This window comes from Mesocricetus auratus, unplaced genomic scaffold, assembly GCF_017639785.1.
Source record: "Mesocricetus auratus isolate SY011 unplaced genomic scaffold, BCM_Maur_2.0 Super-Scaffold_100676, whole genome shotgun sequence".
NCBI lineage: Eukaryota > Metazoa > Chordata > Mammalia > Rodentia > Cricetidae > Mesocricetus > Mesocricetus auratus.
Genome location: NW_024429266.1, coordinates 131,442,465 through 131,456,576, shown reverse-complemented (window position 1 = coordinate 131,456,576; position 14,112 = coordinate 131,442,465). Strand labels below are relative to the sequence as shown.

The 14,112-nt window shown below is 39.7% G+C and overlaps 1 gene segment (V, D, J or C); it reads left to right on the top strand.

Annotated features, from left to right (window-relative positions):
- Nucleotides 1-9,858: 9,858 nt before the first annotated feature.
- On the top strand, nucleotides 9,859-10,443 carry LOC110342001. The segment is given in 2 exon segments: nucleotides 9,859-10,008; nucleotides 10,121-10,443. Coding segments are annotated over 2 exon segments (378 nt in total).
- Nucleotides 10,444-14,112: the final 3,669 nt, after the last annotated feature.

Genomic DNA, 14,112 nt, shown 5'->3' with positions numbered 1-14,112 from the left:
ATCCATATATGAGAGAGTACATGCCATGTTTCTCTTTTTGTGACTGGGTTACCTCACTCAGGATGGTTTCTTCTAGTGTCATCCATTTGCCTGCGAATCTCATGATTCCATTATTTTTTTCTGCTGAATAGTACTCCATCGTGTAGATGTACCACATTTTCTCTATCCACTCTTCAGGTGAGGGACATCTAGGTTGCTTCCCCGTTCTGGCAATTACAAATAAGGCTGCTATGAACATAGTGGAACAGACATCTTTGTTGTATGAATGGGCATCTTTTGGATATATGCCTAAGAGTGGAGTTGCTGGGTCTTGTGTTAGGTTTATTCCCATTTTTCTGAGGAATCTCCACACTGATTTCCAAAGTGGCTGGACCAGTTGGCACTCCCACCAGCAATGGAGGAGTGTCCCCCTTTCACCACATCCTCTCCAGCATAAAATGTCATTGGTGTTTGATTTTAGCCATTCTGACAGGGGTGAGATGGTATCTGAGAGTTGTTTTGATTTGCATTTCCCGGATGGCTAAGGATGTTGAGCACTTTCTCAAGTGCCTCTCAGCCATTTTAGACTCCTCTATTGAAAACTCTCTATTTAGTTCTCCAGCCCACTTTTTAATAGGGTCCTTTGGTGTTTTGGAGACTTGCTTCTTGAGTTCTTTGTAAATTTTGGAGATCAACCCTCTGTCAGATGTGGGATTAGTGAATATTTTTTTCCCATTCTGTGGGCTGCCTTTTTGTCTTGCTGACTGTGTCCTTTGCCTTACAGAAGCTTCTCAGTTTCAGTAGTTCCCATTTATTGATTGTTGATCTTACTGCCTGTGCTACAGGTGTTATGTTCAGGAAGCTGTCTCCTGTACCAGTTCGTTCAAGGGTACCACCCACTTTCTCTTCTAAGAGGTTCAGTGTGGCTGGATTTATGTGGAGGTCTTTGATCCATTTGGACTTAAGTTTTGTGCATGGCGATAGACATGGATCGATCTGCATTCTTCTACATGCCAGTCTCCAATTGTGCCAGCACCATTTGTTGAAGATGCTTTCTTTATTCCATTGTATATTTTTAGCTTCTTTGTCAAAGATCAGATGTTCGTACGTGTGTGGGTTAATACCCAGGTTTTCAATTCGATTCCATTGGTCTACCTGTCTATTTTTGTGCCAATACCAAGCTGTTTTCAGGACTATAGCTCTATAATAGAGCTTGAGGTCAGGGATGGTGATGCCTCCGGACTGCCATTTTTACTGCATTGATCCTACCTATCCAAGAGCATGGGAGATCTTTCCATTTTCTGAGGGCTTCTTTAATTTCTTTCTTTAAGGATTCAAAGTTCTTACGATACAGGTCTTTCACTTGTTTGGTTAGCGTTACCCCAAGGTATTTTATGTTGTTTGTGGCAATTGTAAAGGGTGATGTTTCTCTGATTTCTCTTTCAGCCCTTTTATCATCTGTATATAGTAGGGCTACTGATTTTCTTGAGTTGATCTTGTAGCCTGCCACTTTGCTGAAGGTGTTAATCAGCTGTAAGAGTTCCCTGGTAGAGTTCTTTGGGTCATTGATGTAAACTATCATATCATCTGCAAACAGTGAATGTTTGACCTCTTCCTTCCCAATTTGTATCCCCTTGATCCCCCTTTGTTGTCGTATGGCAATAGCTAGAACTTCAAGTACAATGTTGAAAATGTATGGAATTCTAATTTTAAAGTGTGGTGGTCTGATAAGATGCATGGAGTTATTCCAATTTTTTTGAAGTTGCTGAGGTTTGATATGTTGCCAAGTATATTGTTGATTTTTGAGAAGGGTCCATGTGGTGGTGAGAAGAAGGTATATTCTTTTTTATGTGTATAAAATGTTCTATAAATGTCTGTTAATCCCAGTTGGGTCATGACTTCTATTATACCCTTTGCTTCTTTGTTGAGTTTCTGTCTGGTATTTATGTCTAGTGATGAGAGTGGTGTGTTGAAATCTCCCACTGTAAGTGTGTGGGGCTTTATATGTGATTTAACTTTTAGTAATATTTCTTTACGAACGTGGATGCTTTTTTATTTGGGGCGTAGATGTTCAGGATAGACACTTCATCTTGGTGGGTTTCACCTGTGATGAGTATGTAATGACCTCCTTCATCTCTTTTGATTGATTTTATTTAAAGTCTAATTTGTAAGATATTAGGATTGCTACCCCTGTTTGTTTCTTGGGTCCATTTCATTGGAATATTTTTCCCCAACCTTTAACTCTCAGGTAATGTCTGTCTTTGAGGGTGAGGTGTGTTTCTTGTATGCAGCAGAAGGATGGGTTTTGTCTTCTTTTGATGGGTGAGTTAAGGCCATTAATGTTGAGGGATATTAATGACCATTGATTTCTCATTCTTCTTTCATTTGGAATGTTTATTGTAGGTGGTATTGTATGTGGAGTTTCACCCCTTTGTTCTTTTGGCTGTTGGTAGAGACGGATTATCTAATGACTATGTTTTTTTTTTCTGGTTGTAGTTAACTTCCTTGGGTTGGAGTTTTCCTTCCAAACTTTCTGTACGGCTGGGTTAGTGGATATGTCTTGCTTGAGTCTTGTTTTGTCATGGAATATCATGCTTTCTTCATCTATAGTTATGGCTGTGGTCCTATGTGGAATCGATGTGATTGTCTAGAGGGATAATCTATCATCATTATCCTCCTTGTGTTTCAGAGAAGACATTACCAGGATATTTGTCACTCTCTCTACAAGTTTGTGATGATATCGTGTGCGGTCATCACTGGATTGGCCTGAGAAGATTGAGAGATCTGCTTTGTTCACAGTGGCACATATTCATTCTAAGTTTAGGTTTCCAGCACCCTTCTTCATTCCATGCTCATAGCTCACTGCCTCTTCTTTTTCTGATGACATTTAGAATAAAGCATTTAGTGGAATGAACTTTATTTTGTAATCCAAACCATGATACATTCTTTTTTTCTCTATTGCTAAATCGGATTGTTTTCTCCTTTTGAGAAGTATCACAGTGCCAATTACATGGATGTTATGTTGAGATTTAAAAAATTACATTGTGGACTGAGTGTTAGCTAAGTGTTTAATATCCCTCCTTGGTCTTGCAGAGGATACAGGCTCAGATTCCAGCATCCATATGGCAATTTTTAACCTTCTGTATGCCTACATGTTCCTTTCTGGAACCCAATGGCAAGACACATATACACACACACATGCACACACACACACATGCACACATGCACACACACACACTCAATACACAGTCCTACATGCAGACAAAACACACATACACATAAAATTCAAATAAATAAAAGTTTAATTTTGAGGGATCAATGTGCTCCTGCAATTCCCACCCTTATATCAGTCAGTGACTATGAACTCTCCATGTGGAACCTCACAGTAATTCACATGATGATTCCACAGGGCCTGCCACACTTGGGATACAGTAAAATACTCTATAGGATTCTTTCCTAATCCTAACTGCCATAAGGTCACACAAGAGCTGGTGTTCTGTGGGTACCAGTCAATCTCTTCTGAGCTGATTTGCCTATGGATACTTTACCCATGGTGCAGATTGTTCAACCATCTTTAAAGGTAGCTTGCAGTACCCAAGAAGCAGCCTCTAGTTAAGGTCTCAGAGATGGGGTCAGCTGCTTTGCTGCTGTGGGTACTGCTGCTTGGTGTTCCAAGGGAGAGACTGTAATATTGGCAAAACCTACTGGGGCCACTATTGATTTCTATGACTTGGTGTCATGATCAATGAAATTATAGCATTTAATTGGTTTTAAATTTCCATTTTATTTTATGTTTCTCAGAGTATAGTTCATGACTGCTGTTACAGTTTCCACATATATGATTGTTTTATACTGTGGTGCTTTCAGGATATCTGTGACAGTAATATGTACTTATCACACCAGGTTCACTGGGCACATTGTGCTGACCCAGTCCCAGCTACTTTGACTGTGCCTCCAGGGCAAAGTGCCACCATCTCCTGCAAAGCCAGTCACAGTGTCACTACTGTTGGTATTCATCTTATGAACTGGCATCGATGGAAACCAGGACAGCGCTCCAAACTCCTCATCTATGATGCATCCAGCCTAGCATCAGGGAACCCTGTCAGGTTCAGCAACAGTGGGTCTGGGTCAGTCTTCACCCTCACCATCCATTCTGTGGAGGCTGATGATATTGCAACCTATTACTATCAGCAAGGTCTAGCAGTTCCTCTCACAGTGCTCCAGGGATAAACCAAAACCTGGGGCTGCTATGTGCTGAGGGTCAGTCTCTGAGCTGTTTCTAACCAGACACCACAACCACATGGTTCTTGACATTTTGTTTGTAAAGAGTGTCAATCCATGACACAGAATTCTTAAAATAAATGAGTTTGCCCTATCATGAATGCTTTATAAATTATCAATTTGCTTACTTAATGAATGCCTACCTGATACTATTTTCAAGGCACTTTTACTGTTCAATAAACTTGAGTAGACAACCATTTTAAACTTACAGGAAACTTCCTCAGTGTATCAAAATAACCAGATCTTGAACATAGAAGTTTGTTCATTGCCTTACAGACACAAGCTGACATCTGCACCCCAGTGTCACATTTCCACTTTTATTAGCTTGAGATTTCAGAGTTCCTATTCAGCACATCATATACTCATGCCTCCTGCTTAGCTTCTGATCTGCATCCTTGTGTCCATCACAGATGCCCACATTCAGAGGGACTAGTTCAGACTTATCCTAGTTCCCCAGCTGTCAGACTGATGTCCATGTGTTCCCACTTGCTCAGGTCCACTGTTTCCTTGGGCTTCCCCAGTATGGAAATGACCCATTTGTATGGTCATCACTCCTCCCTCTCTACAACTGATTCCAGGAGTTCAGCTCAGTGTTTATCTGTGGATCTCTGCTTTTGCTTCCATCAACTACTAGGTGAAGGCTCTAGGATTGCATATAAGGTATACTTCAATATCATTATGGGGAAGAACATTTAAGCTACCTCTCCACCATTGCTTAGATTTTTAGTTGGGGTCATCCTTGTGAATCCATGAATATTTCACTAGTGCCAGATTTCTCTTTAAACCCATAATGACTCCCTCTATTAAGATATCTGTTTTCTTGCTCTCTTTTTGTATTTTTCCCTCACCTCAATATTCCTGATCCCTCATATTCTCCTCTGACCCTCCCCATCCTCCTACCTCCCTCCTAGGTGTTCCCAATTTGCTTAAGAGATCTTGTCTCTTTCCCCATCTCCTGGTGTTGATGGATATCTCTCCTAGGGTCCTCCTTGCTTCCTAGTTTCTCCGGGTTTATTAATTATAGGGTGAGTATTTTTGCTCTGTGTCTAATATTCACTTATGAGTATAGCTCTCACGTTTGACTGGGAGATATAGAGATGTGATTTATTATCCAAAATAAATTCTAAAAGAAATGGAAAATAACCACTCTCCCCGATGATAACATAACAATGTACACTTTGATAATTTTCTCCAGAGAACTAAAAATCTCTGTTGGGTACCCGAAACATCTGGGGGATTTGTCAAAAGTGTAAGAAGCAATGAAGTGCAGCTTGGATTGTCCTCAGTTCTTTCCTGGTCCTTAGAGAAAACTTCCAGAGTTCCTCTGGTTATCATTGAACATGGTCATGAACACAGAATAGACACAAAATGACCTTCTTCAATGTTACTATTTCTATCTGTGCATTTGTGGATGTCGAGTTCAGTTTGATTTTGTGGTTATGGAAACACATACAGGTGACTGTGATAGAAACAGGAGCACTGAAGAAGGGAAATAATCAGTGATAAGGAACAGGAAATTAAGTTGTTAACTTCATATCAATGACAACACATTGATGGAGCTCTATGCAATAGGAGACATAAGTGTGTGTACATACATACATTTGAGACAGTGTCTAACTGTGTTCCTATGTAGCATATAGTGTTTAGTATGGGTTGGTGCAAACTCCTGCTCCTCCTACCTCAGCCTCTCAAATGCTTGGATTGTAGGCCCTGGTCAGTAAGCTGAGTAGAGATGTGACTCTTGAAATCTCAATACATGACAGGTTAAGAATAATAATAATATATCGGGGAAATATCTTAGGAAAAGTGATAAGAATGCCAGTCAAAACGGTTCTTATACCAACACTCGCCATCAGCAGCCATCCTGCCAATAAAACTCAATGAATTTTGATGTGATTGTACCTCATAGCCCTATCTATATACTACATATTTTGGAATTCTAGATACATTTTTGAATGTGTGCATAGATTAAAACATACTCTAACAGATCTAGGAGCTAACAATACTTCCAGTTGTTCCCTCAAGGAGAAGCTATGAACAGTAGGCTTCTTCAGGGGAGACTAGAGAGGACTACAGGGGGTGTGGGGGAACTGGTTTTACTGGAGAGTCTCCTGGTCTCTGTCTGCAAAAACGAGGGTCACAATCAGATGCAAGTTTGGAGGGGTCTACACAGAGTTCTAATAGCAAGTTATGCAGTCTGATACTGAGAAAAGTAGAAGTAGGCCTTTCCTCCATTCATCAGGGTGTCTACCAGGGCATCTTGACGTGTCCAGTAGAAGTGGGTCTAGGACAGAGTTCACTCTCATCACCATCAGCATTCTGACTGAAGATGTGACAGGTTGTTACTGTGAATATTGTTGAAGTGTCCTCTTCAGAGATTCAGCATAAAACACAAACTGCATTTAAAGCTCAGCCTGTCAGCCAGTGTCTGTGGAAGCAGCTTTTCTCTCTCTACACAGCCTATTCTAATATTGTGCTCTCTGCCTAAGGATTAGTGTGGTTATATATCATTCATGATTAATGCTTCAAGTGGAAAACCTGAAAAGCAAAGCCTTTGAAGCCACTAGATTTCACCGCTACCTCAGGTGAATGGGCTGATCCTGGCTCCACCAAGCCTCAGACACTAACCTTTCCTCAATGTGACTGGAGAATCCTGAGACTTCAGTGTATTCCTATCGCCAATGTGGCTGGAGAATAAATGCCTGATACTGAATTTTCCTATCTTCAGTGTGGTTGGGAAAACAATGGCAGCTCTGAGGCCTTGTTCCTGCCTTATATGCCTCCCTAAAACTGGGATTAAAGACATGTGATCCCAGGTTCTAGAATCAAAGTCAGGAGTTGGTTCTCTTTAGGACTGGGTCAGTCTTGTATAGATCTGGGTGACTGTGGACTCACAGAGATCTGTCTATCTCTTTATACTGAGTCCTAGGATTAAAGCTGTATACTCCCACCTACTAGCTTCTGGCTGCTGGGATTAAAGGTGTGTATCACCACCACCCCACCACCTGACCACTTTAGCTTGTTTTTGAATTCACAGGCAAACTTTAATAAATCATAAATGATCTATCACCACAGACCAGTGTGCCCTGCTTCATTCCTGACTAGAATTAAGAGCCTAAGAGAGCATTCAGCGCTATGGTGTTCTTTAATCCTTTAATGGAGATAGCCCTTTAAGTCAAGATGAATAAATTGTTTTAATCCTAGTTTTGCCTGTCTTAATAACATGTTTATGTTTTTAACACTGATTTGATCTGAAGTATTCTCATTTTTATGGTTATATCCATTGGCAGATGAAGTAGTTTAGAAACAATTCAAGAATGTTCATTTCACATTAGTCATTCATATCAAAGCATTGTGTGGCTTGTTTCACAGTTCCAGCTCTTTCAAGATTTGAATTAATGCATTTGTCATGATTTGATACATGGCCCCCTTCATTCCAAGGCCATCATCAGAGACTATCCCTCAATCAAGTCCTGTTTATATTATGAGTACTTCTGCATTTCTCTGAGTTGGGATGTGGATTCTAAGAGCTCCTGTTATTAGTTAGTTCCATTCATATAATCTCTCTCTTAATGACATCTTCTCTCATTATAGCTGCAAAATCTGCTTATAGAAGGAACTTAATGAGTATCCCAGAAAGGCACACTTGAATACTTTGTATTTTGTGGGCCCTAAGTTCAAATCTCAAGAAGTGAGTACATATCATCAAAGAGCTGCAGAAGTGAGTAAAGTAAAAAATGACCATGGAGAAGGGAGAAGTTCTAGGAATAGAGATAGTCAGACACAGGTAAAATGAATGATGAAAAGAGAAAAACTGACATTCAAGATGTTTGGAAATACCATAAGGAGATAAATAATTTTATATTTACATTACAGTACATATACAATGTATGTAAGTGTATGTATATACATATATATGAATTTTAAATAGCGTTACATAACATGGGATGATAATGCTACCACCAAGAGCTACAAACAGTGATTCCAGTGTCAAAAATGGGGGACTTTCTTTTGAGCTATTTGTCAGAGAATTCCTAGAGAGTCCCAAATCAATGTATGCTAATGCTGTTGTCCTTGGTTGCCCCCAAGAATTTGAAGGTTAAGTAAGACCCTATTTAGAAAGACATTACACATTTTGTTCACAGGAACTTGAAGAATCTGTCAGGATCTGACTTAGAAGACTCCTCTATGATAAGTAGATCACCCACTACTGTAAGGTTCTATGTAAGCTGCCCAGGGAGAAAAATACTTGACAGATCTTCCTGACTCTAAAGCCCAAGAATCACAGCAATAACTAACTCAGAAGGATATCCTCAATGTTGCAGTAGTGGCCATTTTGTATTTGGAGTGAATAATGATGGCCCATATGGGTTTAAGATTTGCTCAGTGGGAGGGTATTCATGCCTGGAAATGTTAAGTAAGGCAATATTTGTGCTTGAAGCATCCATAGACCCTAGTAGAGAACTTACAGTTTCTATTTTTCTCATCCAATGTAAGCATTAAGTGTATTATGAATAATTATGCCTGTACCCTCAAATATCTGAAGCTCTCATTCCTCATTAAAGAATTTTCTATTTTAAATAGAAAGTATTACAGAAATATATAACTGTTCAAAATGCAGACAATAAGTGACCATGATGTGGCCAGCATCAATTTATCAAGTTACAATTTTCAAATGATAAATCTACAGCACAATATCTGACTTTTTAATAGGTTTTCTATTCCCCAGTGGCCAGCCTATATAATTCCATATGGAAACACTAACAAAACTCAGTAGTGAGCTGTGTGTGTGTGTGTGTGTGTGTGTGTTTATGTGCAAATAGAAATTAAAGAAGAGGTCATTAATTGAGGGAAGTTGGGGTCATAGAGAAGGAGTTGGAACATAAGGACGTGGAGTGAAAATGGTATAAATGCATGACTCATGTATACATTTCTGAAAAAATTAAATGTCTTTTAAATCAATATTTGATTACTGTTATTTTCATTAACTTGTGTATTTGTCCCATCTTCCAGCTTAAAACCAATGTCTAGTTGTTATCAGTTCTTACACCTCCCATGTAAGCATCTTTCTAACTTATACCCACAAAGCTGTAATACTCCAATACTCTTCCATTGACGATCATCAGGTTCTAACCACATTGCAAATGATACCTACCTGACCGAGTCTCAGAGAAACTCCTACCTTGAGGAACTTTATGCACAGAAATTCATCTTTCGTCTTAGGAGAATACTCTGAGTTCCTGCTGACCCACTCTTCCACTTTCCCTTTAAAAGAAGGAAAATTAGCCATCCAAAATACTGATAGGTATCAAGAAAACAGATGAGTCTATTACTCTGTTTGCACATCTGAGATTGTGCCATGTTGGATGATCACATCCTAGATACAACTGTACCAATAAAATAATGTGATGAAACAAGGAATATTAGAAATAACATGCATCTCTCAAGACTCAAGATTTATGTGCTCCCTTTTCCCCCAGAGAAACACACATCCTTTCTACAAAAATATGCTCATGACTGGTCTGTCCTGAGACTCGTGGGGGCCCTGATCGCTTTTGAATCACTGAACTGAACCAGGTCTGCAGCTGTGCACAGCCCATGGGGATTTGCATGTGCTCAGAGCACAGCCCACTGCCATGAGGACTTCTTAAGACTGTCCAGTCTGCTGTAGTCAGTTCTGAGAAGGTCACACTATGGAAATGGGGTTCCCCACTCAGCTCCTAGTGCTCCTTTTGCTCTGGTTCCCAGGTAAGGAAGCACATTTATTTAACCCAATGTGATTAGTCCTAACTGAATTTATCAGGTAATTTGTTTTTCCACATGCTTACTCATTGGCTGTGTTTTGTGATTTTAATTTCAGGTGGCAAATGTGACATCCAAATGACACAAACTCCATCCTCTATTTCTGCATCTTTGGGAGACACAATCAGCATCGCTTGCCAGGCCAGTCAGGGTGTTAGCAATTATTTAAACTGGTACCAGCAGAAACCAGGGAAAGCTCCTAAGCTCCTGATCTATTGGGCAAACAGCTTGGGAGCTGGAGTCCCATCGAGGTTCAGTGGCAGTGGGTCTGGGTCACAGTATTCTCTCACAGTCAGCAGTATGCAGGCTGATGATGCTGGCATTTATTTCTGTCAGCAAGGTTATGGTTACCCTCCCACAGTGATACAAGCCATGTCATAAACCATCTAGAGAAGCAGAAGTGTGAGGCTGTGCTGCCTCACCTGCATCTTTGGGTATCTGCGTCATCTGAGAACTATTGTCAGGCACTGTGAGGCATTGAAGGACACTATGGAGTGGTTAGTATAAGCAGCCAAGCAAGTTTCATGTGTCCCAACTGTTAGTCCTTTCAGCATTAACAGCCCAAAAACCATTACAATCTCAATTTCAGTAAATGCATAGGTTACAATACCTTTTGGTCTGAGCTGTATATTCAGTTGAGATCATGTAACAAAACAGAAGACAGCACAAATTCAAGAAGCCAGGATTTGGGATCCATTCTGCAGGCATTAACTTGCTTAAATCGAGTTGGGTTAGGTGTTCAGGAAACTTGGCAATGCAAGTGAGGGATAGTCTGGTTGAGTAGAAGTTAGACTTCATTAACCAAAGAACTTGTGGACTGGGTAAACACATGCTCCTGATACTTGGCCTTGTAGCATAACTTTGGGGTGCCAAGCCTCCCATCTCTCTGCAATAGTATGATGGTGATACTGTAGCCCTTACCTATATCCTTAAATCTGTCTACAGTTTTTGTTACATATTGTACTATGCGTTTTCCAACTCTCAGATCTAATGTGAGGGCTCATAAGAGTATTTCTGAGGAAAGATACATTGTCCAGAAATCATCAGCAACAGTTATATAACTATCATTTTATTGGGAAGACAAAATAAGTTAGTGCTCTTTGTTCTGGAAGATTGTAAACATCAATACATTTGCATATTAAGAAAAAGATTATTTTTTAAATTCTATGTATATCATGATTTAAAGAGGATTCTAAATTTGTTCTTTTTTGATTTAAATTAGAAACAAGCTTGTTTCACATGTCAATCTCCGTTCTCTCCCTCCTCCCTTGCCCCACCCACCAGGTTCTCTAGTCCCCCACTCAATCCCCCCTCCATTCCCCAAGTTGGGTGAGGTCCTCCATGGGGAATATCCAGAGTCGATAGAGCCTAGGCTCTTCCCAATAGTTCAGGCTGAGAGTATCCCTCTTTGTGGGTTGGGCTCCCAAAGTCCATTTGTATGCCAGGGAAAAATACTGATCTACTACCCAAGGCCCAATAGATTGCCTAGGCCTCCTCAATGACACCTGCATTCAGGGAATATTAATCAGTCCCACGCTTTCCACAACCATCAGTCTGGGGTCTAAGATATCCCTCTTGTTCAGTTCAGCTGTTTCTGTGGGTTAAGTCAGCCCAGTCTTTACCCCTTTGCTCATTAGTCCTCTCTCTCTGTCACTGGATTACAGTTCAGTTCAGTGTTTAGCTGTGGGTGCCTGCCTCTGCTTCCATCAATCACTGGATGAAGGTTGTTTCCCAGACACTTAGGCAGTGGGAATGTAGGCTGGCACTCCCCTATGTCTAAAATCCATATATGAGTGAGTCCATAACATGTTAGTCTTTCTTGACATGGTTACCTCACTAAGGATGGTTTCTTATAGTGTTGTCTATTTGCCTGCAAATTTCAAGATTTCAGTTTTTTCTGCTGAATAGTATGTCATTGTGTTAATGTACCATATTTTCTCTATCCATTCTTCAGTTTAGTGGAATCTAGGTTGCTTCCAGATTCTGGCTATTACAAATAATGTTCCTATGAACATAGTGGAACAGATGTTCTTGTTGTATGAATAGCCATCTTTTGGGTATATGCCTAGGAGTGGAATTACTGGGTCTGGAGGTAGACTGATTCCCATTTTTCTGACGAATCCCCATACTGATTTCCAAAGTGGCTGTACAAGTTGGCATTCCCATCAGTAGTGGAGGAGTGTTCCCCTTTCTCCACATCCTCTCCTGTATAAACTGTCACTGGTTTTTTTGATTTTAGCCATTCTGACAGGAGTGAGATTGTAACTCTGTGTTGTTTTGATTTGCATTTCCCTAGTGCTAGGGATGTTGAACACTTTCTCAAGAGTCTCTTAGCCATTTTAGACTCCTCTATTGAGAATTCTCTATTTAGTTCTGAACCCCAATTTTAATTGGACCCTCTGGTGTTTTGGAGACTTGTTTCTTGAGTTCTTTGTAAATTTTGGAGATCAGCCCTCTGTCAGATGGGGGTTAGTAAATTTTTTTTCTCATTCTGTGGGCTGTCTTTTTCCCATGTTGATTGTGTACTTTGTCTTACAGAAGTTTTCAGTTTCAGGAGGTCCCATTTATTAATTGTTGATCTCACTGTCTGTGCTGTTGGAGTTATGTTCAGTAAGTGGTCTCTTATACCAATTCCTTCAAGGGTACCTCCCATTTTGTCTTCTAAGATGTTCAGTGTGGCTGGATTTACATTGAGGTCTTTGATCCATTTGAACTTAAGTTTTGTACCTGACAATAGACAGGGATCTGTCTGCAGTCTTCTACATGTCACCATCCAATTATGTCTGCCCCATTTGTTGAAGATGGTTTCTTTTGGCAAGTGGTATCTATCCAGAAAATTGTCTATTTCCTTTAAATTTTCCAAATTTTGGAGTACAGGTTTTCAAAATATGATCTGATGATTCTCTGGATTTCCTCAGTGTCCCTTGTTATGTCCTCCTTTTCTTTTCTGATTTTGTTAATATGCATGTCCACACTCTGCCATTTCATAAGTTTGGATAAGAGGTTTGTCTATCATGTTGATTTTCTCAAAGAACCAACTCTTTGTTATACTGATTCTTTGTATTGTTTTCCTAGTTTATACTTTATTGATGTCAGCCCTCAGTTTGATTATTTTCTGGCACCTATTCCTCCTGGGTGAGTTTGCTTCCTTTTCTTCTAGAGCTTTCAGTTGTGCTGGTAATTCTCTATTGCAACTATTCTCCAGTTTCTTCTTCCCTCTTAGTACTGCTTTCAAAGTGTCCCATAAGTTTGCTGATGTTTTGTCTTCATTCTCATTGAATTCTAAGAAGCATTTACTTTCTTTTTCTTATTTCATCTTTGATTCAGAAGTGGTTCAATTGCACATTATTCAATTTTCCTGAGTTTGTAGGGTTTCTGCAATTTGTGTTGTTGTTGAATGGTGGTCTGATAAGATGCATAGAGTTATCCCAATTTTTTGTACATGTTGAGGTTTGATATGTTCCCAAGTATGTGGTCAATTTTTGAGAAGGTCTATGTGGTGGTGAGAAGAAGGTATGTTCTTTTTTATTTAGATGGAATGTTCTATAGATATCTGTTAATCCCAATTGAGTCATAACATCTATTAATTTCTTTGCTTCTTTTTTATGTTTCTGTCTGATAGTCCTGTCTAGTGGTTGAAGTGGTCTGTTGAAGTCTTCTAATATAAGTGTGTGGGGTTTTATATATGATTTGAGTTTTAGTAATGTTTCTTTTATGAACGTGGATGCCTTTTTATTTGGCGCTTAGATGTTCAGAATTGAAACTCCATCTTGGTAGATTCCTCCTCGGATGAGTACGAAATGACCTCCTTCTCTTTTGATTGATTTAATTTTAAAGTCTAACTTGTTCGATAATAGAATAATTGGTACCCCTGCTTGTTTCTTGGGACAATTTGATTGGAAAAATCTTTTCCAAACCCTTAACTCTGAGTTAATTGCTGTCTTTGAGGCTGAGGTGTGTTTCTTGTATATAGCAGAAGGATGGGTTCTGTCTTTGAATTCATTCTATTAGCCTGTGTCTTTTTATGGGCAAGTTAAGACCATTACTATT